Consider the following 24,929-nt stretch of genomic DNA (forward strand, 5'->3'; position numbering starts at 1 on the left):
GGAGTGTCGGAGGCTGAAGGGTGACCTTATAGAGGTTTACAAAATCATGAAGGGCATGGACAGGATAAATAGACAAAGTCTTTTCCCTGGGTGGGGAGCCAGAACTAAAGGGTATAGGTTTAGGGTGAGAGGGGAAAGATATAAAAGAGACCTAAGGAGCCAATGTTTCATGCAGAGGGTGGTACATGTATGGAATGAGCTGCCAAAGGAAGTGGTGGAGGCTAGTGAAATTGCAACATTTTTAAGGTATCTGGATGGGTATATGAATAGGAACGGTTTGGAGGGATATGGGCCAGGTGCTGGCAGGTGGGACTAGATTGTTTTGGGATATCTGGTCGTCATGGACAGGTTGGACCGAAGGGTCTGTTTCCGTGCTGTACATCTCTATGAGTCTATAACTGAACTGACACTTCATCCACAAAAATTCACTCCTTCGATCACTGATACTCAGTAGCAGTAGTGTGTACCATCTGCAAGTTGCACTACAGAAATTCACCAAATAATCTTTTGACAGCACTTTTCATATTCAAAATCATTTATTTATTTCATTCAAGGGTCTTTTCTGTCAAAACAAAAACCTGACCTCAGCTTAAAATATAGGCAGATTTGGAGTGGGACCTCACACCTAAACTGCAGTCTAACTTGAGATATACATTGACAAAACCTTCAATTTTCTAGGGACAAAGACTTGAAAGTAATTTGGATTTTACATTTTAATCAGCAGTCTACCTCCTGACTGATTAAAGGATTCAACAAGAGCAACTAGTTTTAAAGTTGGTAACTACTTATTTACAAATATTGTGTCTTATTGCTCTCCATCATACCATACCTGAGGAATGAGCTGAGCTCCAAAACCTTGCAATTTCAAATAAATCTGTTGGACTATAACCTGGTGTCATTTGAGTTTTGTCCTTGTCCACCCCAGTCAAACTCCAGCATCTCCACATCATCACTACATCTTGAAGGACATATGCAGCGGATGCATGTAAACACTGCCACCTACAGGATCCTGTCAAAGTCATTCCCCATCCTGACTTGGAAATAAATCACCATTCCTTCACTGTCACTGGGTCAAAATCCTGAATTCCCTCCCCAACAGCTTTAGGAGTGTACCTACAGTTCATGGATTACAGTGGTTCAAGAAGGCAGTTCACCACCACGTTCTCAAGGGAAACTAGGGAAAGGCAATAAATACTGGTCCAGGCAGACAAGCCTATGTCTTGAGTGAATTAAAACAAAATGAATTTGTTGCATCAACAATTTATCGTGAAATTTCCTCTTATATGTGAAATATCCATCCTCTATTAATCAATTATGAATTATGTTGGTTTTAATTGGTTTGTTACTCTCGGTTTTCAAAAAATGAAAGTTTGTTTAGCAGTTTTCTCTCCACTGATGCTGTGAAAATTTGTTTCTTCCCAGAAATTCTTCATGGGAATAGTAATACACACTGAACTCACAGTGCACTCATGGTAGAGGGAGTAAATGTTTAAGATTGTGGCCAAGTTCTGATTAAGAGGGCTGCTGTGTACTGGTAGTAAGTTTGGACTGCAGATGCTGGAGGTCAGAGTCGAGTGTGTGGTGCTGGAAAAGCACAGCTGGTCAAGGAGCATCCCAGGAGCGGAAGAATTGATGTTTTGAGCATATGCTCTTCATCAGGAACTAAATGGTGTCAAGCTATTTAATATTGTTGAACCTGCACCCATCCAGACAAGAGGTTAGTTTTCAACACAATTTTGATTTGTATTTTGTATTTGGTGGGAAGACTCTGGGAGTCGGGATGAATCAGTTGTTGCACAATTCCCAGCCTATAATTCTTTTTGCAGCCACAATGTTTATGGGTCTGGCCCAGTTATATTTGTTGTCAGTCAAAAGTACACCCACCTCAACAAGTGTTTAGAATTACTCTTGTTGAGATGGTCATTGACTACAACTTTTGTGGTGAAAAAGTTACTGGTAACATATCCACTCAAACTTATGTGTTAGGAATCTTACTGCATGCAGGCATAGATTGCTTCATTATCCGGTGTTTGATTCAAATTGTAAAATAATTTTCAAAATGGAATTGGAATACTTGAAGGAGGGAAATTTTGAGAGGTATGGGAAAAAGGCAAGCAATGGGACTATTTGGAAAGCTCTATCGTAAAGCCAGCACAAGCAAGATAGTCTGAGTGGCCTCCTTCTGTACTATGTCATGTTATGCTTACATTAGAGGTTGCTGGGTTTCAACGTGAAATCTCATGCACTGCAAGGAACTTAGATTATTCAATGACTTTGATCATAAACCTTATTTGAGCATTTTATAAGGCTTATTTGGAGCTATCAGCTTTTCTGTGTTTTACAGTTTTGCATGTATGTAGTTCTTTGGCAATAAGAATCCACAGAGAGAACATTCTATCTGGATCTATCTCAGCTTGGTACTGGAATTGCTCTGCCCAGGACCGCAAAAAACTATGAAGAGTTGGTGAACACAGCTCAGTCCATCATGCAAGCGAACCTTCCATCCATTGACTCCATCTACACAACCCTACTTCAGAAAGGCAGCCAACGTCATCAAACACATCTCCCACCCCAGTTCTAAACTCTTTCAACTTCTTACACAAGCAGAAGATAGAAATGGTTAAACACATGTACCAATAGGTTCAAGTACAGCATCTTACCCGTAGTTATTAGACTTCTGAATGGACCTCTCAAGTTACAAACCTGATATTGATCTTGCTTTTTGTGCACCATTTTTGCAGCCATAACATTTTACTCCTTGCTCTGTTCTACCACCCTCTGACTTCAGTATGGTATGATCTGCCTGTACTACACGCAAAACAAACCTTTTCATTGTACGTGTGACAAAAATAAATCAAATAATCTCTGTGGCCCTTATTTACGCTGCATCCAAAGTGTGGATACCTGCTTTGCAGTTTGGTGATCAGAACTGAATGGAGAATGAGGTCATACCAAAGCTTAGAGCACAGTGTAGTATAAGACATATGCTCTACTTAGTTGTTATTCAGTTCAGCAAACTGTGCTTGTCTGGAATAACTGAACATGGTTATGATTGAAAGTACGATAATTGCTGGACAAATTCAACAGGTCTGGCAGCACCTGTGGAGAGAAAGCAGTCAACATTTCATGTACAGTGACCCTACTTCAGTTCTGACTTTGCTTTCTCTTCACTGATGCTGCAAGATCTGCTGAGTTTTTCCAGTAAGTTTTGTTTTTGTTTCTGATTTCCAGCATCTGCAGTTTTTTGTTTACTATAATTCTTAGATCAGTCTCATACCAAGCCAAGTCTAACCTAGGAAAATCATTTTTTATTTGGGAAAAATTAGTTTCCTTTCAAAAAAGGAATGGCTTCCCCACTTGGAGAATCTCAAACAGGCAATCAAGGAGAAGTAGCAAAGAGTGGAAAGGGAGACCCAATTCCACTAATGAAGAATACTTCCCTTTATTGGTCAGAGCATCAAGTATAAAAGTTGGGAGGCCATGTTGCAGCTGTTAGACCATTATTGGTTAGACCATTATTGAAATATTATGTGCAATTCTGGTCTCCCTCCTATTGGAAGAATGTTGTGAAACTTGAAACGGTTCAGAAAAGATTTACAAGGATGTTGCCAGGTTTGGAGGGTTTGAGTTATAGGGACAGGCTGAATAGGCTGGAGCTGTTTTCCCCGGAGTGTGGGAGACTGAGGGGTGACCTTAAATTGATTTATAAAATCATGAGGGACCACAGATGGGGTAAATAGTTAAGGTCTGGAGTAGTCCAGAACTAGAGGTTATAAGTTTAGGGTGAGAGAGGAAAAATTTAAAAGGGATTAGATTAGATTCCCTACAGTGCAGAAACATGCCCTTCGGCCCAACAAGTCCACACTGACCCTCTGAAGAGTAACCCACCCAGATCCATTTCCCTCTGACTAATGCACCTAACACTATGGGCAATTTAACATGGCCAATTCACCTGACCTGCACATCTTTGTACTGTGGGAGGAAACTGGAGCACCCAGACGTTTCAAATATACATCTGATGCATTAGTTACAAAAAGTTTTAATACTTGATATACAAATACCAGTTGACTTATATTTCTAAGCTTGAAACCTAATTCATGAAATAAACACAATGATGTAAGATGTTGTGATTGTGAGAGCTGGTGGTCACCAGAGTGAATCATGGCTTACGGAACTTTGAATCCCACTTGATGAGTGGGAGGCTGAGCTTCAGACACCTTGCTGCATCAAGGAGTAGAAAGATTATGTGGACATTTCGTTCATCTTAAAGTAGGTTCTTCTGATTTGGTCCATGGTCAGGGAATTGAGGGCATAATTGCATATGAAGCAGGTTTATGAACCCAAAAGATAACATCGGAGGATGTTTAGCCAATGCAATTGTCAAACAGGTTTGAGGTTCTTTCAATTTGTATGGATGAGAGCAGGGACTGCAACAGGATGTGTAATATGATTAAGAACTCTACAGAGATCTAAGGGGCAACTTTTTCATGCAGAGGATGGTGCGCGTATGGAATGAGCTGCTGGAGGAAGCTAGCATTACAACATTTAAAAGACATGTGGTTGGATATATGAATAAGAAGGATTTAGAGGGTTATGGGCCATGTGCTAGCAAGTGGGACTAGATTATTTTAGGGTATCTAGTAGGGATGGAGGTGTTGAACGGAAGGGTCTGTTCCGTGCTGTACATCTGTATGACTATATGACATGCATCCCTTTACTAGCTCAAGTTATGCAGTTACCTAATGTGGAAAATGTGTCTAAGTGTTGCTTCTGCAGAAGTCAGGTCCTCAGAAGTCATAAAGACTCAGTGTGCAGAGGTGATAAGACCCAGTGTTGCGTTAGCAAGAGGAATAAGACTCAGCTATCAAGGGGAGTTGCATGCTAACAACAGGCCACAGACAGATGTGGTAATCCGATTAGATTAGCAGCTACACAGAGCAATACAACTGTCACATACAAGGTAAAAAGGAGGTACAGGGAGCCTCACAGAAAACTATAAATGTGAAATAATATTATTCAGAAGTGTACCTACTTTGTGGTCACCCAGGCTTGCAAGAATGTATGAATAAAGACTATGTCGGAATTTGACTCGGACTAAAATTATTTGGCAGCGAGCTTCGTTTCTCACACCTAATTTATACAGTGTTAGGGGAGAAAGTGAGGATTGCAGATGCTGGAGATCAGAGTCAAAAGGTGTGGTGCTGGAAAAGCACAGCTGATCAGGCAGCATCTGAGGAGCAGGATAGTCAACATTTGGGGCATAAGCTGGAATATGATTCAGGATGAAGAGCTTATGCTCGAAACGTCGAATCTCCTGCTACCTGACCAGCTGTCCTTTTCCAGCACCACACTTTTTGACTCATCAACCCTTACAGCAGATATTTGAATGCACAACCTCTCAGGTGGATGCAAAAGATCGTGTGGGACTACAGGTATTTAGAAGAGCAGAGTTGTTACTACTGCCTGGTCCAATATTTGTCCACCAATTCCAAAACACAACAAAAACAGATTTTCTGGCACTATAATATTTTCGTTTGTGAGAGCTTGCTGTGCTCATCAGATTGGTTGCTCTATTTCTTATACCACCACAGTGACAAACCTCAAAAGTACTTGTTCATTGGTTTGTAGAGTGATTTGAAAACGCCTGCTGGTCGTGAAAGGCGCTACATAAACGTGTGTTGTCACCTTTCGCAGCTGTTAAAATCTAATTTTAAATACGTACGAATATTCCTTGCGCTGACTCAAAACTCGTGGCAATATTACGTAATTGAAAAGGGGGTGGGGAGAAGATTTTTCGCTGCGCGTACACTTAGTTACATCGAAAAATTCCGTCGGCTAAATCCTGTCCGGCGGATTGGCCGTTTTCCAGAAGCTGTTGCGCCTTTAACAGAAGCGGTTGGAGTCGCTTGGAAGCGCAAATGACGCCTTCAAACAAAACCGGGGTAAAGGGAGGAGGAGGAGAGACGGAGGGACAAATGAAGTCTAAACCCTACAAGGTGTGGTCGCTGATGTGTGTGGGTTGGAGTCAGGCGGCTGTGAAGTGTTGGACGGTGTGAGCAAAGGGAGAAAGAGACACGGGAGAGTGGATGCGCGCTATCACCATGGCGAGGGGATTGCTTTCCTGGGCCTCTTTGAGGAAGATCTGTGGCAGCCACTACTACATTCAGGTAAGGTTAGACCGACTTACATGAACACCATATCCCCGAGTTACGTGCTTAAATGGAAAGCGCAAGCTGAATCTGGGAAAGTGGAAGTCTTGGGGGAAAAAAAACCTACCGGTCGTTTTATTTTTGAAAAATGTGAAAACGGTCAAGCGGCTCAATCACGTGACCTGCCTCTATCCCGCCGGCGGCTCGCGCTCTCCATGGAGACCCTTGGAGTCAGTGAATGAATGAATGAATGAACGAACGGCTGTGGCGCAGTGGGAGGAGAGCAACCTTCACATACTCTCACCTTTTGCGATGGATTGACCGTATGTGTTCTTTGCACACTTGGTGTGTGCAGAGAAAATACCCTTGATGTGCGCGCTTCACCGCTGTGACCAGTTTCAAGTGTCCCCGTTTCCATTAATTTATCTATGAAAATCTTAGCTTTCTTTACACCTTTATCTTGACCTAAGAATTTTCTCTCACTATTAAAAGTCTGTGAATTTTCATTTTTCCTGCGGTAGGTATATAATGCATACACTGGGATGGATATGGATTTGTGCTGAAAATACTGTGGCTTGCGGTCTTTGCAGTTAGATTGCAGCACACTCCATTTTATGGAGTCTACAGATGATCTGTGTGAAATGAACCTAGATTTTTCTGTTTTGCGACTTGTCTTTGATTTCCTTAAAATATACTTCGTTTCTTTAATTTCATTTGGTTATTAGCGAGTTCATTTGGTTATTTCTTTGAACTGGTTAGACGCCAGATTTCATTAAAATGCGATGTTTCCCCAAAAAGGGATTTGAATCATTACGGCACAATGTTGTAAACCCTGAAGGGGTGACGCACTTCTAACTATGAAATGTTCTTAGCAAAGATAGGTCTCTGTTGCTATGCTGTGATTTTAATTTTTCTGTCAGTTCGTTTTGCAAAAAAAATTCAAACAGATTGTAGAATGATGATGATCCACATTGGCCTTGCCTTAAGCCAAAGGGGGGGGAAAAAGGGCTAGGATTGAACCTGAAATCTTGTTTGCCGTTCACAGTCCCCGCCTGTGGAGGAAACCTCCGATTTAGTTTGAGCCCCGGACCAAGCTTCAGGTACAATACCAGAAAAGTCGTGAATGGCTCTCTTTCAGTTAGATTCTTTTACTTGGATTCCTGCTGCTGATGAAGCATTACTGTTTTTTTTTGTTTGCAAATATATGCATTTACTGGTAAATTAGGCTCATCTGTGGGGTGAATAGAGTGGTAATATTTACAGTTACGCTGACCTATAAACAATGACCAATAAATGTGTGGCGCTGGAAAAGCACAGCCAGTCAGGCAGATCCTATGAGCATGAGAGTCAAGTATCAGTAATGTGGGCAGGCCCGAGGGGGCTGAGAGATAAATGAGAGGGGAGTTGGGCTGGGAAAAGTTAGCTGGGAATGCAATAGGTAGCTTGAGGTGAGGGCTGATAAGGTGGAGGGGATAGATGGGCAGGAAAATGGACAGTTCAAGTGTGTGGTACTGAGTTGGAGGATTGGATCTGGGATAAGGTGAGAAGAGATGAGGAAACAGGTGAAAATGACACTGATTTGTGTGGAGGGTCCCAAGGTGGAAGATGAGGCATTCTTCCTCCAGGTGCCGGGTGGCTAGAGTTTGATGTTGGAGGAGGCCAAAGACTTGCATGTCCTTGATGGAGGTGGGAGTTGAAGTGGTTAGCCACAGGACAGAGGTTGTTTAGTGCATGTGTCCTGGAGATGTTCTCTGAAAGTTGGCATTCAACACGTTGGTGTCCTGTCTCCTGAATGTCAAGGAGGCCACATCAAGAGCAATGAGTAAATATTATTATTATTATTTTAAAAATTGGCTGCTGCATTACAACAGTTCAATGGTGGTTATGTTTCAAAAGTATTTTATTTGACTATAAAGTGCCTTGGAACATCCTGAAGTGTATGAAAAATGCCATGTAAAAGCATTCTGTTACAATCTGAGGCCAATACCGTTTTTAAAAGTAAACTCAAATTTCCAGTTCATAGCTGAAAGGATAGCATGTCAATGTTCTATATGCTTACTGTAACCAAAAATGAAAAACACTATTGACTAAACACTGCCTTTGGAGACAACTAACCAAAAGCTTTGAATACAGAATGCAACATCTGCCCACTCTGGCAGAACTAAAGACACTTCCCAGGTGTATGTTGCTCTGTACTTTACTTTAAGAGACATTGAATTGTCAATTCAGGCCAAAGTCATTGTTGGATCTCAAGAATTTATTTCTGTTCTTTCAATTTTCTCAACCTATTTCTAACTGTGTAAGTGTCTTGCACTCGGAGATTATTGCAGACTTTTCCTAATGCAAGCTAGCCAACTCTTCCAAGTTTATTCCAAATCCTCATAATTCTTGATATAAGGCAAGAGAAATGGAAGGTACAAAGTGAAAAGTTCATTTTCGAGAGTTGATGCAGACACAATGGGCTGAAGGGCTTCCTTTTACACAGTAGTAACTCTATGATTCTGTTTTTTTTTTCCTTCTCTCTCTGTTTAGCATTTGTCTTTACACTAATTCCAGTGCAGTGAGCTATAAGAGGCTTTTAGCCTCTGGTTGATCTTTTAATTTCAGTACCTTGGCAGACTAACATCTTTGAGTTTTCAGGGTTGTTCTCTTCCCCTCTTAAATTCAATTTCTGTAACTTTTTGTGTAGAGATTCTGTCTAGCTGTCTTTTGAAAATGCAATTATTTCAGCTTGTATCTAAATGGATTGTTTAAATCACAATCCAACGTTCTTAACACTTTCATTTGGTAGTTTGGAGTCTATGGTTATGTAGATGATTCAACTTTATTAATTTTTGTGGGCATTATTTTGAAATATTGTGACGATACCTGGCAGGGGGAGGGGGGAGAATTGAAACTTCTTTTTGAACAATGTTTGCAGGCTTGTTGTTTTGTATTTGGATTTTTTTATTTAGAGAAAGCCTGCTATATTACAAGCTGCTTAGTTCACGCTTCTACTTCTGAAACATGTTTGCTTTAAGATCAGGTGCAATGTAATTGTTCCTTTGGAAGAGTTACTGAAAAAACTTTTCTCTAACTTGTACTTCTTGACTAGACTGTGGGTGTGCTAAGATCCCAGAGATAACCATGCATGATTATTGACCTGGCCACATTTGTCTTTAAAAATAACCACGATTGGCCAGAAAGTATATGTTGAGAGACTTTAGGGCAGATGCTTTTTATCCAAAATTGTTCCTCTTGTGAATTTAATGACACAATGGTAACGTCACTGGACTGTGTTTTAGGATATAGATCCAGATCCCACCAAGGCAGTTGATGAACTTAATAAATCTTGTCATGACTCACTAGCACCCTAGAAATCAATCCCCAGTGTTTCCAAAGCCATTATGAAAGTTAGTTTTTAAAAGAAACATACACAACACCCAAACTACGAGATTTTTCAGGCCCAGGTTTCTGTACTTTGCAGACCGATTGATGGTTCTTCTGGTCTGACCAGCTTCTCGCTGTCTTGCGTACAGTCCAATCTATTCAACTGCCTGACATTTAATCATGTAGTGATTGACAGGCAGAGGATCTTTGTCAATGAGAATTGCTTCCTCATCCTCAATCCAATCAGCTTCACTCGTACACAAACACTCTGCTCTAGTTTGTCTGTGTAGCTGCAAGTTCCAGCAACGTGTACTCCATAGATATCAAATACTTCACGTTAAAAGCGTGCAGCCCTTAAGTTTCAAAACAGTTTGTCTTTATTTCTGTCTACAGTCCAAAATCACAAATAAAAGACACTATCTTTCATGTCTAGAATAGAAAGCTGACCTGGGGTGAATCTGTGATCATTGATTTGTGGTTTTTATAAAAAACCGTCTGGTTCATGAACATCCCCTTTTTTTGGGGGAAGGAATTGAACTATCCTTACCTCGTCTGGCCTACAAATGTTCCAGATGCACTGCAATTTATTTGGCTGTTAAACATTTTTGCTGAGCAAGTCATACATTTAAAAGATAATTAGAGATAAGCAACAATCAGATCTTTATAAAATGCAACCTTTTTAAACTCATAATTTTAACTAAATATTTTCTTATAACCCAGTCATGAGATATCTATAATCTTGAGCTCTGTGACCTGCAGTTAAAGTTTATGGTAGTGAGGCATGATGGTTTGGGCGGCAATGTCAGAAAGTCCTATTGATAAGTATAGCAGCCACACCACACCAGTAGTGGAGGAGTGGAATCTTAAGTGTGTCAATAGGATTTTCTTTCTTTATGTTGTTTGGCTGAATAGATGAGTTGCAATATAAAAAAAATGGAAGTCTAAATGTTTTCTAAGTCTATGTAATTGTGATTATGACATTAATGTATCTTTTGTGTGTCATTTTGTATTTTAACTGTTTGTGATTCACCAGATCATAACTAATAAAGAGTTGGAGGACAATCTAGCACAAAATCTGTTTTGGGGCAACATGCTGCAAAACATGGTGCTAAGGGATACTGAATGAAATTAATCAGTGCTACAGGCTCCTTCGCATATTGAAAGGGCTGCTTGGAAACCCACTTCTGTCCCAGCATTCAAGCTGTTTGTATTTTCCAACAAATACATTAAGGACAAAAGGGTAACGAAGGAGAGAATAGGGCCCCTCAAAGATCAGCAAGGTGGCCTTTGTGTGGTGCCGCAGAAAATGGGGCAGATACTAAATGAGTATTTTGCGTCAGTATTTACTGTGGAAAAGGATATGGAAGATATAAAATGGAGGGAAATAGATGGTGACATCATGCAAAATGTCCAGATCAGAGGAGCAAGTGCTGGATCTCTTGAAACAGGTAAAGGTGGATAAATCCCCAGGACCTGATCAGTGTACCTGAGAACTCTGTGGGAAGCTAAAGAGGTGGTTGCTGGGCCTCTTGCTGAGATATTTGTGTCATCGATAGTCACAGGTGAGGTGCTGGAAGACTGGAGGTTGGCTAACGTGGTGCCACTGTTTAAGAAGGGCGGTAAGGACAGGACCGGGAATTATAGACCAGTCAGCCTGACGTCAGTGGTGGGCAAGTTGTTGGAGGGAATCCTGAGGGACACGATGTACATGTATTTGGAAAGACAAGGACTGATTTAAAGATAGTCAACATGGCTTTGTGCATGGAAAATCATGTCTCACAACCTTCATTGAGTTTTTTGAAGAAGCAACAAAGAAGATTGAAGGCAGAGCGGTAGGTTTGATCTATATGGACTTCAGTAAGGTGTTTGACAAGGTTCCCCATGGGAGACTGATTAGCAAGGTTAGATCTCACGGAATACAGGGAGAACTAGCCATTTGGATACAGAACTGGCTCAAAGGTAGAAGACAGGGTGGTGGTAGAGGGTTGTTTTTTCAGACTAGAGGCCTGTGACCAGTGGAGTGCCATAAGGATCGGTGCTGGGTCCACTACTTTTTGTCATTTACACAAATTATTCGGATGTGAGCATAAGAAGTACAGTTAGTAAGTTTGCAGATGATACCAAAATTGGAGGTGTAATGGACAGCGAAAGGAGTTACCTCAGATTGCAACAGGATCTGGACTAGATCAGCCAATGGGATGAAAAGTAGCAGATGGAGTTTACTTCAGATAAATGCGAGGTGCTGCATCTTGGGAAAGCAAATCTTAGCAGGGCTTATACACTTAATGGTAAGGTCCTAGGGAGTGTTGCTGAACAAGAGACCTTGGAGTGCAGGTTCATAGCTCCTTGAAAGTGGAGTCACGGGTAGATAGGATAGTGAAGGTGTTTGGTATGCTTCCCTTTATTGGTCCGAGTATTGAGTACAGGAGTTGGGAGGTCATGTTGCGGCCGTACAGGACATTGGTTAGACCACTGTTGGAATATTGCGTGCAGTTCTGGTCTCCTTCCTACTGGAAAGATGTTGAGAAACGTGAAAGGGTTCAGAAAAGATTTACAAGGATGTTGCCAGAGTTGGAGGATCTGAGCTACTGGGAGAGGCTGAACAGGCTAGGGCTGTATTCCCTAGAGCGTTGGAAGCTGAAGGGTGACCTTATAGAGGTTTACAAAATCATGAGCATGGACAGGATAAATAGGCAAAGTCTTTTCCCTGGGGTCGGGGAGTCCAGAACTAGAGGGCATAGGTTTAGGGTGAGAGGGGAAAGATATAAAAGCGACCTACGGGGCAACTTTTTCACACACAGGGTGGTACGTGTATGGAATGAGCTGCCAGAGGATGTGGTGGAGAGTGGTACAATTGCAACATTTGAGGCATTTGGATGGATGTATGAATAGGAAGGGTTTGGAGGGATATGGGCCGGATGCTGGCAGGTGAGACTAGATTGGATTGGGATATCTGGTCGGCATGAACAGGTTGAACAGAAGGGTCTATTTCCATGCTGTACATCTATGACTTTAAGCGTGTGCATGTAAAACTTAAAAATGCACCAATTTGTTTATGTGCAAATAACCGTCTCAATTTTTCAAATTGTCTTATGAAGACATTGTGGGAAGTGAAGGAATAGATAGAAAGCAACTCTTGATATTGGGAAGTAGGATAAAATTTAGAGTCCGACCTTTGAGCAGCAGAGTTAGAAAATATTTCTGGGTGCCTGTCTAATGGTAGAAACTCTTCAAATAGCAGTTTATAGTTGATTTGCTTGTAAATTTCAAATGAGATGTATGAACAAAAAGGTTTTGAGAGATATTGAGTTCAGTGTACATGGAGTCAGTCATTGACTAGCCAACATTTTAAGTGAATGTCAGAATAGGCTTTTGGGGCTAAATAGTCTACTTTGTTCCTAATGCACTGGGTCATTTAGCACTGGTCAAATTATCCTGAGTTTAATATTTGCTTATTCTTTCACCTAGAGTTAAAAAATGTGGTGCTGGAAAAACACAGCAGGCCAGGCAGCATCCAATGAGCAGGAGAATCTTCAGGAAGGGCTTATACCCGAAACGTCAATTCTCCTGCTCCTCGGATGCTGCCTGGCCTGCTGTGTTTTTCCAGCACATTTTTCAACTCTGGTACTCCAACATCTGCAGTCCTCACTTTCTTTCACTAACCGATCAGTGTCCAGTAAATCAGAAATCAGTCCGGTGAAAATGAAATGTCTGCCTTACCAGCACCTTTTTGTAATTGGTTCTGGTGCTCCTTTGGCTTTATGTATTGATCATTAAAGGATCTATCAGCATCTGCATTTTGGTTGCTTTTCACTTTCTTTTTTCATCAACCTCAATCATTTGGATGCAATTGTGAAACACTTAATTAAAATCTTTATTTGGGCTTGGAGGAACTAATAATATTTGTATTCAAGTCTTCAGTATTTTTATTTAAATTATGACCACTGTCTTAGAATCTTTTGTACTAGAGCTTTTAACTAGAGCCTTTAAAATATCAATATTAATCAGTAGTATTGTTGCCTTTTCTATGGATTTGTTTTTGTAGTAACAAGGACAAATCTGAAAATAACAGGCTGCAATATAATTGTATTTTTTAATTTGTTCACAGCATGTGAACATCACTTGCTAGGCCAGCATTTATTGCCTATCCCTAATTGTCCAAAGGATAGATTAGGATACTTCAATAATATAAAGTTTATACTTGCTATCTGAAAAAAATGACACTTAGCTGATGTGCATGATTATAAACTGGACTTAATTGCAATCATATCTTACATGTAACAAAACTAAGAGCAGCTGAAATGAAACAGATTGGAGATGCTGAAGAAGGGTCATTGGACCCAAAACGTTGATTCTGCTTTCCTGCAAATGCTGCCAGACCTGCTGAGTTTCTCTAGCATTTTGTTTTTGCTGTACTTTATTTGCTCTGACCTGGTTATTAATTATCAATGAACCCAGTTTCTAATTGAGACTTCTACTTTCCATTCCATTTTACTTGCCTAGCAATTGCTATATCTTAAAAATAACTGGGCCGTGAAGTGAATTTTGGGGTGTCTTCTGCACGCTGAGTTATTTTGTTCTCTAGCCAGTGTCCTTGCTCTTTTTATTTTGTTTCTCTCCTCATGATTGATGTAGACAGCATCTGGGAGAATTTCAGTTTTGGTCAGGTATCTGTGACTGGGTAAGTCTTTTTCACCCATATCATTCCTCCATGGTATGCACCAGCACACAATACCAGAAATCATTAACAATGCTGATGCTACCTGGAAAGAGGAAGTTAGTGTAAATAACTAAGCACTGCAATAAGGAGTATATTTAACTATATATCAAATCAAGTTTATTGTATCATAAAATCCCTAGAGTATTGAAATAGGCCATTCAGCCCATTTGAGTCCACCCCTAGAGCATCCTACCCAGAGTCATTCACCCATCGCTCCCTCTCCCCTCCCCTTGTCTTTGTAATCCTGCACTTCCCATGGCTAATCCACCTAGCCTGCACATCTTTGGACTGTGGGAGGAAACTGAGCTCCTGGGGAATACCCGAACAGTTATTAGAGGATGGAATCGAACCCAGGTCCCTGGTGCTGTGAGACAGCAGTGCTAATTACTGAACCACCATGTCCCATATATACCATACTTGGGAAGGATTGAATGCAGGTGAGATTCAAAAACGGGTCCAGGGATGATGAGCTTCACTTGTGACAATAGCTTGGAAGGCTGAGCATGTTTTTCTTGAGAGAAGAGAGCTGAGGGGAGGTTTTTTTTAATAGAAGATTTTAAAATCAATACAGGTATGGACACAATGGATTAAAGAAAGAGTTCCTGCTCAAAATAGAATCAAAAATCAAAGGACACGCTTTTAAAATCTTTGGCAACACATAGCAAATGTGAGAACTTTGACACCATATGGTTCAGGTTGGCAATGCACTACCTGGAATCGTGGTGGAACAAAGTTTGTTTTTATTGAAGCATTCATGAGGACATTGTGTCAATTTTAAGTAATCATCTTGTGCAGGATTATGAAGAAAGTCAGGAGTTTTGTACTAGATCAAAATGCTCAAAAAAACCATGCAAAATGATGGACAGATGGTCTTCTGAACAGTAATAATCTAATTCTGAAATTTGTTCACAAATGAACAGTATACATGTTTTATAGTAACTTCAGCTGATTTTAATAGATGCAGCTTTTTGAGAACTATTGTGACAATTTCTAGTTGGTCCTGGTAATATAGATTTGTAAATTCTGTTTAAGTTGAGCCTTCTCTCAGACATCTGGTTTAAACTACAATAAAATTCCCTTCAGGATGAAGGATCATTTTGTTGATTGAATTATATGCCCAGAGGTTTTAAATAGCACCATTCAAGTTCATGTACAATCCTTGCCATGTTTCTCGGAGAACATGCAGTGCCTTGACTTGTATTACAATACATTCTTCCGTTTAGGACATGTACGTTTTGTTAAATAGGTTCAGACCAAAGCCTCGGCCTTCAACATTAGCCTATCTTTTTTGCTGTACATACGTTGTGTGACACATTTTTAGTAAATTCTGTTGTATGCTGTGAATCACTGTAGACTGAAAAGAAATGAATTGGAGTACAATAAGTTCGACAATTTACTATTCAGCCCAAGAAACCGGAGTGCTCTGGAAATTAAATAACAGGCAGTTGGTCACTGACAGCAAGTGAAAATAAGTGGTCCTGCTGCAATCTACAGCCACAATTCAAGTTGGGTTTGTCAGGCAAATGGGATTCCATCAGTTGGTTGTCAGACAGTGATATTGTCAGGGAATGACACATGCTTCACTAACTGACCAATTGTTTTTAATTAGATTTTGGTTCCAGTGTTAATCAACAGATTATTTATTGCTTTGTCCTTGCTGTATGCTTTGTATATTTGCAAAGTTCCAATCGTACTTCCAAGGAAGTAATAGTTATAAAATACTTTTGAGGAAGTAATACACCACTTGTGTTTCCTTTGAAGTTGTGTACACACATCAAGCATCATGATTTCTACTTCCAGAAAATCCCAGCGCACAGGGATCTCATGAGTTTTGCACAGGATGAAAAAATATTCAAGTGGATGCTGCCATGCCCAGTGTATAGTACCTGATCAACAGAAGCCAATCTGGTGCCATGGAAAAACTTGGCAACCACAGAAGTAATTTCCTATGTCTCCACACTTAATTCAATTTGTTCACAGGGTATGAGCATTTATTACCTGTCCCCAGTTGCCCAAAGGGCAGCTGAGAGTCAACCACATACAGTGAATCTGGAGTCATGTGTCAGCCAGACCAGGTAAGGATGTTAAGCTTGAAATCTATTGCTAGAAAAGCGCAGCAGGTCAGGCAGCATCCAAGGAGCAGGAGAATCGATGTTTCGAGCACGAGCCCTTCTCCTGCTCCTTGGATGCTGCCTGACTTGCTGCACTTTTCCAGCAACACATTTTCAGCTCTAATCTCCAGCATCTGCAGTCCTCACTTTCTCCTAGAAGGATGTTAAGCTTTCTTCCTCTAAAGACAGTAGTGAACTGGGTGGGACTTTTTCCCCCCAACAAATCAACAACAGTTTTTTGTGGTCATTTGACTGTTTAATTCCAGCATTTTTTTTAAAAATTGAATTCCGATTCCACCATCTGCTGGAGGATGATTTGAACCTGGGTTCCCAGAACATTACCTCGATTTCTGCGTTAATATTCTAGCAACAATATCACAAGACCATCCCATTTGAAAGAAGCTAACAACATCCTGGATTTTCCAGCAGCATAGATTTACAGGCCTACTTGCAGCCTCACCAGTAGCAAAATGACATCCCATACTATAAGGTGAAACGAGTGCAGGGTGAAACTGCTTCCAGGCCCACATTTTAAACTCCTGATGGTTGCAAGTGCAGAATTTAAGTTTGAGTTCAACTGATGGTTAAAATTGTTTTTAAAAAAGAAAACATTCCATTTGGTGGCTTACCATGTACAGTGCACATCTCTAACTGAACGTACGTTCACCGTTGTACCTAGTTGCTCAAATTATTATTTTTTGTGTTTTACGTGTTTTAAAAAAATACATCCCTGGCTAGCGATTATTGAGTGGTGAATCTGGATCTTGTGTAAGAAACTGAAAATATGTTACTTCCACACAAAATGGGGAAATTACTTTCTGTTCATAACTATAAAAATATTTGCCTTGTTTGTCACAAGAGTATTGATAAGTAAAAAGGGGAATTTGTAATGACACCACTCAAGAATAAACAGTATATTCAGTGATTTGTTTTTCCTTTAACATGCAACTGATTTGTTGGCATGCTTTGCAGAAAAGTTTTGAGAAGCTGAAAGCTATTTTGAAAGCAGTTTTTTATTCAAACTAGCAAAAAAAGCAAGCCCTGCACATGACTATCACTTTTGCATTTGCTATCTCTGGAAAAGAACAAGAAATCACTCAGATGTTCGAGTAATTAAAGAATCAATGACTGTGGCCACTGTTTGTTCTAAAAATCTTCAAATCAATAAGAATAATAGCAATGAAAGTTTGTGACTTGATGCATCCACAATAACAAAAATAGGATCACTGTCCAAAGATGTCTTCAAGTACAGTAGGACCTGAAAAGCTGAATGCTCCTCAGTGCAGCTTGATGAATCTGTTGACATGACTATGCAGCCCTGCCGTGTTTTTGCTTTTCTTCATTTTCCTTTTTGCGCATGGTATTTAAGGACATTGACGACAACTAAAGTGGGTTTTCTCATTTTTTTGCTCGATAACAAACAAGAGGTGAGAATATTTACAATGAAATCAAAAGATATGTGCTCGAGAAAAAACTTCTAATCAAGAAACTGGTTTCCATCACAACTGATGGTGCACCACCCCACATTTAGTGCAAATTTGGGCTTTTGCAGGTATGGTCCTGATTTCCCTCCTCTGACCATAGTCCACCAGCAAGTATCAGCAAATGAAGTTATGGAATCTCTAATGTGTTGAAATTTCTCATTGGAAATGTAAGCTCAATTCAAGCAAGAACCTTACTTGTTTAAATCTTAACTTGGCAAACTTGATGCTACCTACGATAAACTAATCCTTTGTGCTGATATGAAGTTAAGTCAAGGGAAAATTCTGCGGAGACTTTTAAATCTTATTTCTGAAATGATCATTTTTATTGAATTTAAGGAATGAAGTATGCAGTGAACTATTCGGCAAAACATGGTTGCTCAACTTGGTAAGAGATCCATTGTCAAACATTTAACAGTAAAATACAGGGAAAGGATGAATTTAACATGTCTGATCAGTGCTGCGAATGTGTTCAAATTGAAATTGAAGTAGTCGTCTCATTCAAAACTAAAATGCTCCAACGCTTTGGTGTCTGGGAAAAAATTACAAGAAGAATCAAAGACCAAAATGCTCCCACCCAGATAACATCTGCACAAATCTGAGGAAGCTGACTGAGGAGTTCAGCAGGAAATTTCAGAAATTTAAATCTGATAGAACAAATTATTGTGTTTGTCTCAAATCAAATTCTTACAATAGGTATTGGTGGGTTGACTATTAAATTCTATCAGGTGTTTGATTTACAAATTAATGGAGTTGATGGTAGTAATCTCTCTGCAAAATCATATTGAACTGAAAGCACAGCTATGGAACAGTGATTTTGGGAATACAAACAGGAAAAGTAGCTACTTCTATCATCCTGTGCTTTTTAAACGCCTACCTGTGGGACAGTGAACTCCCAAATCCAAGTTATCCGTTCGAATTATCTCAAGCCTCTCAGAACCATTTGATTGGTCTATATACAACTAGTAGCCTCATACTAGATTCCAGACTTCAAGACACTGGCAGATAATATGCAGTCACTGGTATCCTACTGAGACTTGGATGGAGCTAAATGAATATTTGTACATTCTTTGGTTTTAGATTAATATAGCAGTGAAAATAAACTTTGTCTTAATTTTTCTTGTGAAGGTATGTTTTAAGTTTCGAGAGAAGAGTTTTGATATCAATAATGTCCCCTTCATAGAGAAATCTCCCACATAACCTACAAAAGGATTAATAGCTGAAGAGGAATGAAGAAGTTGACAAGAAGGTACAGCTCATGAGGTTTTGATTTAAGGTTTGGAATGTAAAGATTAAATGTAAGGTGAAGAAGCGGAGTTATAGGTTTGAGATGTTTCAAGGCTCTGCCAACAATGTGAGATACTTAAAAGTAAAATAGAGGTGTGGAGTGTCTCTCTGGTGCATTCTCCCTGTGTGCATTTAAGAAAAGCACTCTCCATCCTGCATTGACTGTCCCCTTTTTATCTGCTGTGACTGAAACTTAGACTCTTGACTTTTTCCATGCTCTGTCCTATTACTTGTTCTGGAAACTTTAATAACCTCTGCTGAGCCATCCCTTACCTTTTTTCCATGAGTTTCTGTGCAACTGAACCAGTGTGAGATGTGAATATGACAGGAAAAAAGGCACAAATTGGGGCCTTCCTGCATTGATACCAATAGTGGTATAATGTCACAAAGTTGGTGCTTTTACTAAAAGCTGTTCCTTTATGCAAGGATACTGTGTCCTCTGGATTTTTTCAGTGGGGTTGTCTTTTTTTAAAAAAAAGTCCAGGCTCCGAATGGACTGGTTTGGTATAGAGATGAAAAGGATATTAGGAGGGTTTTTTGTGTATAGGTAAACTGATGAGACTTTAGGTCACAGCTTTCATGTTTTAGAAGTAACTTGTGTAATGAAAGGGGGGTGGTCAGTCCTGGAAGCTGAATTCTTGTTGAGTCAGTTCAGCAATAGTGGACTGTGGAAACAGGCTTCCAATCTCTGTCTCTGTGTGTGTGTCTCTCTCTTTCTTTCTCCCTCCCTCTCTTTTTCTCTCTCTCCTTTCCTTTTCTTTTCTTTCCTTTTCTTTTCTTTTCTTTCTCTCTTTCTCTCTCTCTCTCTCTCTCTCTCTCTCTCTCTCTCTCTCTCTCTCTCTCTCTCTCTCTCTCTCTCTCCCTCCCTCCCTCCCTCCCTCCCTCCCTCCCTCCCTCCCTCCCTCCCTCCCCTCTTTCTTTCTTTCTTTCTTTCTTTCTTTCTTTCTTTCTTTCTTTCTTTCTTTCTTTCTTTCTTTCTTTCTTTCTTTCTTTCTTTCTTTCTTTCTTTCTTTCTTTCTTTCTTTCTTTCTTTCTTTCTTTCTTTCTTTCTTTCTTTCTTTCTTTCTTTCTTTCTTTCTTTCTTTCTTTCTTTCTTTCTTTCTTTCTTTCTCTCTCTCTCTAACTTCAAGCTATAAGCCTTTTTGTTTTAAAACTCTGTTTGAGGGGTTTGTTTATTGGGACTGTTGTGTATTTTTCACTACAGCATAATTTAAAGTCTAGTTTTGGATTGACTGAGGTCTGTGGATATTCTATATTTTGCTCTTTGTGTTTGATTCTGTAATTTTGTGAATAAATTCTTGTCTGTTTTTAAACTTGGTAGTCAGCCTAGCTAATTTTCTCCAAGTAATTTTCATTGTACACTTACTGATACAAATTGCAAAATTATAGTCTGGGCTGCCTGCTTAAGAATGTTTGGAGTGGTCTGGCCTTATCCATATGGCAAGTTCAGGGAAATCAGCTAATTGGAAATACTGACAAAACCTTCTCACCAATCTTTCAAGTAAAAAATTAGGTATTTAGCTTGTGTTTGTCTCTGTAAATTTATTTCTATGCCAAAATCCACTGCTGTCAGGTACCTTGATCCAGCCATCACCTGGAGCTGTGCTGTCTCTGGGACCATATCGCCATTTGTTTGGTGCCATCTTGCCTCCACCAACATCAATTGGTGTCATGAGTCCATGCTGGGCACATCTCAGCAATGCAATCACCGCTGAAACAGCTGGGTCCCAAACTGGGCACAAACCTGACACTGGGCCCAGTTTCTGCTGCTGTCACCTCCCAGAAATGCTATTTCAGCAAAGAAACCTGTCACTGCCTGCCACCCTTGGGAAGGAACCGCTGCTGACACTCCAGGCGATCACTCCTGCTGCTGCCAACACTTCAGGAAGGGGATGTCTTGCTGCAAAAGAGGGAACAAAACAGCAGAAAGAAGTAACCAAGCCTCAAGATCAGGATCCAACTCAAACACTGCTACTCCACTGCAGTCATCTTGGAAGAAGATGGCCCATATCCACTAAACCATTCCTATCCATGTACCTCTTCAAATGCCTTTTACATAGAACACAGAACATAGAAAAATACAGCACAGTACAGGCCCTTCGGCCCTCGATGTTGCACCGATCCAAGCCCACCTAACCTACACTAGCCCACTATCCTCCATATGCCTATCGAATGCCCGTTTAAATGTCCATAAAGAGGGAGAGTCCACCACTGCTACTGGCAGGGCATTCCATGAACTCACGACTCGCTGAGTAAAGCAACTCGCTGTTATAATTAAATCCCCACCCCACCCCCACTTCCTTTGGCATCTCATTCCATACATACACCACCATGTGTGAGAAAAGATTGTCCATCGGGTCTCATTTAAATCTTCACCTCTCACTTAAACCTATGTCCTCTCTAGTTTGGACTCCATACCTGGCTATTCACCTTTTTTTTTATTCGCCTTGTGAACTTACGAATCTCTTCAAGGTCACTCCTTGGCCTCCTACACTCTGGGGAGGGTGGGGGAGGTCCAGCCCCTCTTTATTACTCATACCTTCCTGTCTTGCTGTCATCCTTGTAAGTCATCCTTTCCAGTATAATAGCATCCCTCCTCTAGCAGGGTGACCAGAATTGTATCAAAACATGGCCTTACCAATGTCTTGTACAGCCGTGGCATGAAGTCCTGACTCCTATACTCAATGTTCTGACCTATTAAAGGCAAGTGTGCCAAATGCTGCCTGCACCACCCTATCTACCTTTGATGCTACTTTCAAAGCTGACTTTCCACTTCCCTCTGAAATGGCCGAGCAGGCCTTTCTATTCAAGGCTACTAGGAACTATGATACAGGAGCAGGTGCTCTGGTTTCCTCCCATAATCCAAAGATGTGCAGGTTAGGTGAATTGGCCATGCTAAATTGCCCATAGTGTTAGGTGGATTAGTCAGGAGTAAATATAGGGGAATGGGTTTGGGTGGATTGTTCTTCGGAGGGTTGGTGTGGATTTGTAGGGCCAAAGGGTTTGTTTCCACACTGTAGGTAATTTAATTTAATCTAATGAGGCCATTATGCGCATTGATTCTGCTCCACCATTTGATCATGATGATATGTTTCTCAACACCATTCTCCTATCTTCTCCCGATAAAACTTGATCCCCTTACTAATCAAAAACCTATCTATCTCTATCTTAAATGCACTCTGACCTGGTATCCACCGCCTTCTAGGCCAATGAGTTCCACAGATTAACTACCCTCTGGCTGAAGGAATTCCTCCTCATCTCCATTTTAAAGGGCCGTTTCTTCATTCTAAGACTGTGCCCCCAGGCTCTAGTGTCTGCAATTAGTGGAAACATTTCCATATCCACTGTATCCAGGCCTCTCCCCATATTCTCTAAGCTTAAATCAGACCCCCAAACCCACCCTCACCTCAACAGTCTGGCTAAATTCCATTGAGTACAACCCAGAGTCCTCAACGGCACCTCATATGACAAGCCCTTCATCCGCAGGATCATTCTTGTAAACCTCCTTTTGGATACACTCCAACCCCAGCACATCCATTCTTCAGTGCAGAGCCCAAAATTGCTCTCCATATTCGAAATGCAATCTGACCAGATCCTTACACAGCCTCAGCAGTACATCTCTTCTGTTTGTATTCTAGTCCTCTAGAAATGAATGCCAATATTGCATTTGCTTTCATAACTGCCAACTAAACCTGTATGTTAATCTCGAGAAAATCCTGAATTAGTACTTCTGAGTCCATTTGCATTTCAGATTTCCAGTGCCAATTGCCATTTCGAAAACAAATTTTGCCCCTATTCCTCCTACCAACACTTTTAACCTCCTACTTTCCTGTATTTGTATTCCATCTGTTGCTACTTTTGTCCACTTGCCTCTCTTCACTTCCTCAACACTACTTGCCTCGCCACCTCCTCTGTGCCATCCGCAAACATAACATCAATGCCCTCAGTTCCTTTTGTCCAGGGACAAGTAATAAATGCCGAAAAGCCAGCAATATCCTGTGAATTTAAAGAAAAATCATGGGGCTGAAATTTGCAAAATCCCCAGGACTGTATAGCTTTATATTCCAGAGTGTGGAGAAGGAAACGGCTATAAAGAGTCATTATATTAATGATTACTCAAATTCTACAGATTCTGGAATGACTCCTGAGTTAACAGGTAACAATTGTCATCCATTTTTTTTTAAAAAGGGAGCAAGCAAGAAGTCTGGGAACTACAGACGTTTAGCTTATGTCAGTATTGGAGAAAATGCTACCATCTTATTATAAAAAGATAGAATGAATCGACTGGGAGAAATAGTCAGGACTGCAGATACTGGAAAAGTCAGTTGATAAAATCTGGAGCTGGAAAAAACACAGCAGGTTAAGCAGCTTCAAAAGAGCGGGAGAGTTGACATTTCAGGTAGGACCCTTCATCAGGGCTAGGGAGGAGGAAGGGAGCTGAGAAATAATTGGGGGGGGGGGGTTGGGAGTGGTAGGTAGGAGGTGAATGAGATTAGTCAGTGGGAATAGTGGGGTGGATAGGTGGGAAGGAAGATAGGTCAGGTCAAGGGGGACAGGGTGGGGAGAGAGGGCTGAACCTGGGATGAGGTGGGGAGATTTGGAAGCTGGTGAATTCAATGTTGAGGCCATGTTGGCATCTGGTTGATTATTCCTCTGACTGGGTATAGTTATCATGACTTTCATTTTAAATAAGAAAGCATGTCCCATTAAGTTTTAGAAGTCTTTTTTTTATTCTTTTGAAGATGTTACAATAAAGGAGAGCTGATGAATGTAGCATACCGAGGAACCTCAATTATCTGAACAGCATAAGTGGGGAGTATTTTGTCAGCTAAATGAATGCCAGATAACCCTGATTAGCCAAGCATTGGGACCTTGCGATCTTGCTGGATAATCCGAAATTCAGATAATCAAATGCCAGATAATCGAGGTTCCTCTGTACTTAGATTTTCGAAAGGTTCTTTAAGGAAGTCCCTTCACAGGTTAGAAAAAATAAAGCACATGGGGTAGGAGCTAATGCATTAGTATGTGTTTGCGAAAGTGTATGAGCAGGTAGGGAAAGAGTGAAGTTTTGGGTTGTGTAACAAAGGCTCAACTAACATGACTTTGACCAGATAAGAACTTGCAGTAAATAATGAGGTGCTGCAGGCAAGGGTCATGGATTAACAAGGTGAAAAGCAACCATTATGTAATGCCAGTTAACAAGGTTAAGAACGTCCATTGTATAATGCCAGATGACTTAATCTTTACTGTTGATGCTCATTGATTGTAACAGTCACCCAATCAATATAGATGTTGCCTTATTTGGAAGCGGTTCCCTGTAAGTCTCTATATAATTCCTTAAGAATCTACTATTCGAAAGAAGACCAAAAACTCTTGTCTCTGTGCAAATGGGCAATCATTCTCTCTCCCTCCAGAGCCCAGAATAAAGATGGAGGTAAAGCCACTCTGTGTCTGAGTGTTTGCTTCGACTGGTATGGGGATAGGGAAATGGGACGACAAGTTAATGGTTAACACACAAAGCAGTGAGTCGGAATAAATGGATCGTCCTCGTGATGGAAGGCTGTGACTAGTGATGCACTGCGAAGATCAATACTTGGGTTCCCATCTGTTCACAATATATACATACCAATGATTTGGAGTTGTGGACCAAATTTAATATTTCTAAGTCAGTGAATGATGCAAAACTAAATGGGAATGAGTGTTGCGAGGAAGATGTAAAACAGCTTCAGGTGGATTTGGACAAGCTTTGTGAATGGGCTGGATCATGGCAGGTGCAATATAATGTGGAAAAATGTGAAGTTTCCTACTTTTG

The 24,929-nt window shown here is 40.6% G+C and overlaps 1 protein-coding gene across 1 annotated transcript in view; it reads left to right on the forward strand.

Annotated features, from left to right (window-relative positions):
- The first annotated feature begins 5,786 nt into the window (after nt 1-5,786).
- dipk1aa (divergent protein kinase domain 1Aa) overlaps nt 5,787-24,929 on the forward strand; it is a 62,896-nt gene continuing 43,753 nt past the window's right edge. Inside the window, exon 1 of the mRNA XM_060829965.1 lies at nt 5,787-6,167. Within this exon, the coding sequence (XP_060685948.1) occupies nt 6,087-6,167 (81 nt within the window). The 5' untranslated portion in view covers nt 5,787-6,086. The remainder of the gene's footprint in view (nt 6,168-24,929) is intronic.

Source organism: Hemiscyllium ocellatum, chromosome 9 (genome assembly GCF_020745735.1).
Source record: "Hemiscyllium ocellatum isolate sHemOce1 chromosome 9, sHemOce1.pat.X.cur, whole genome shotgun sequence".
Lineage (NCBI taxonomy): Eukaryota > Metazoa > Chordata > Chondrichthyes > Orectolobiformes > Hemiscylliidae > Hemiscyllium > Hemiscyllium ocellatum.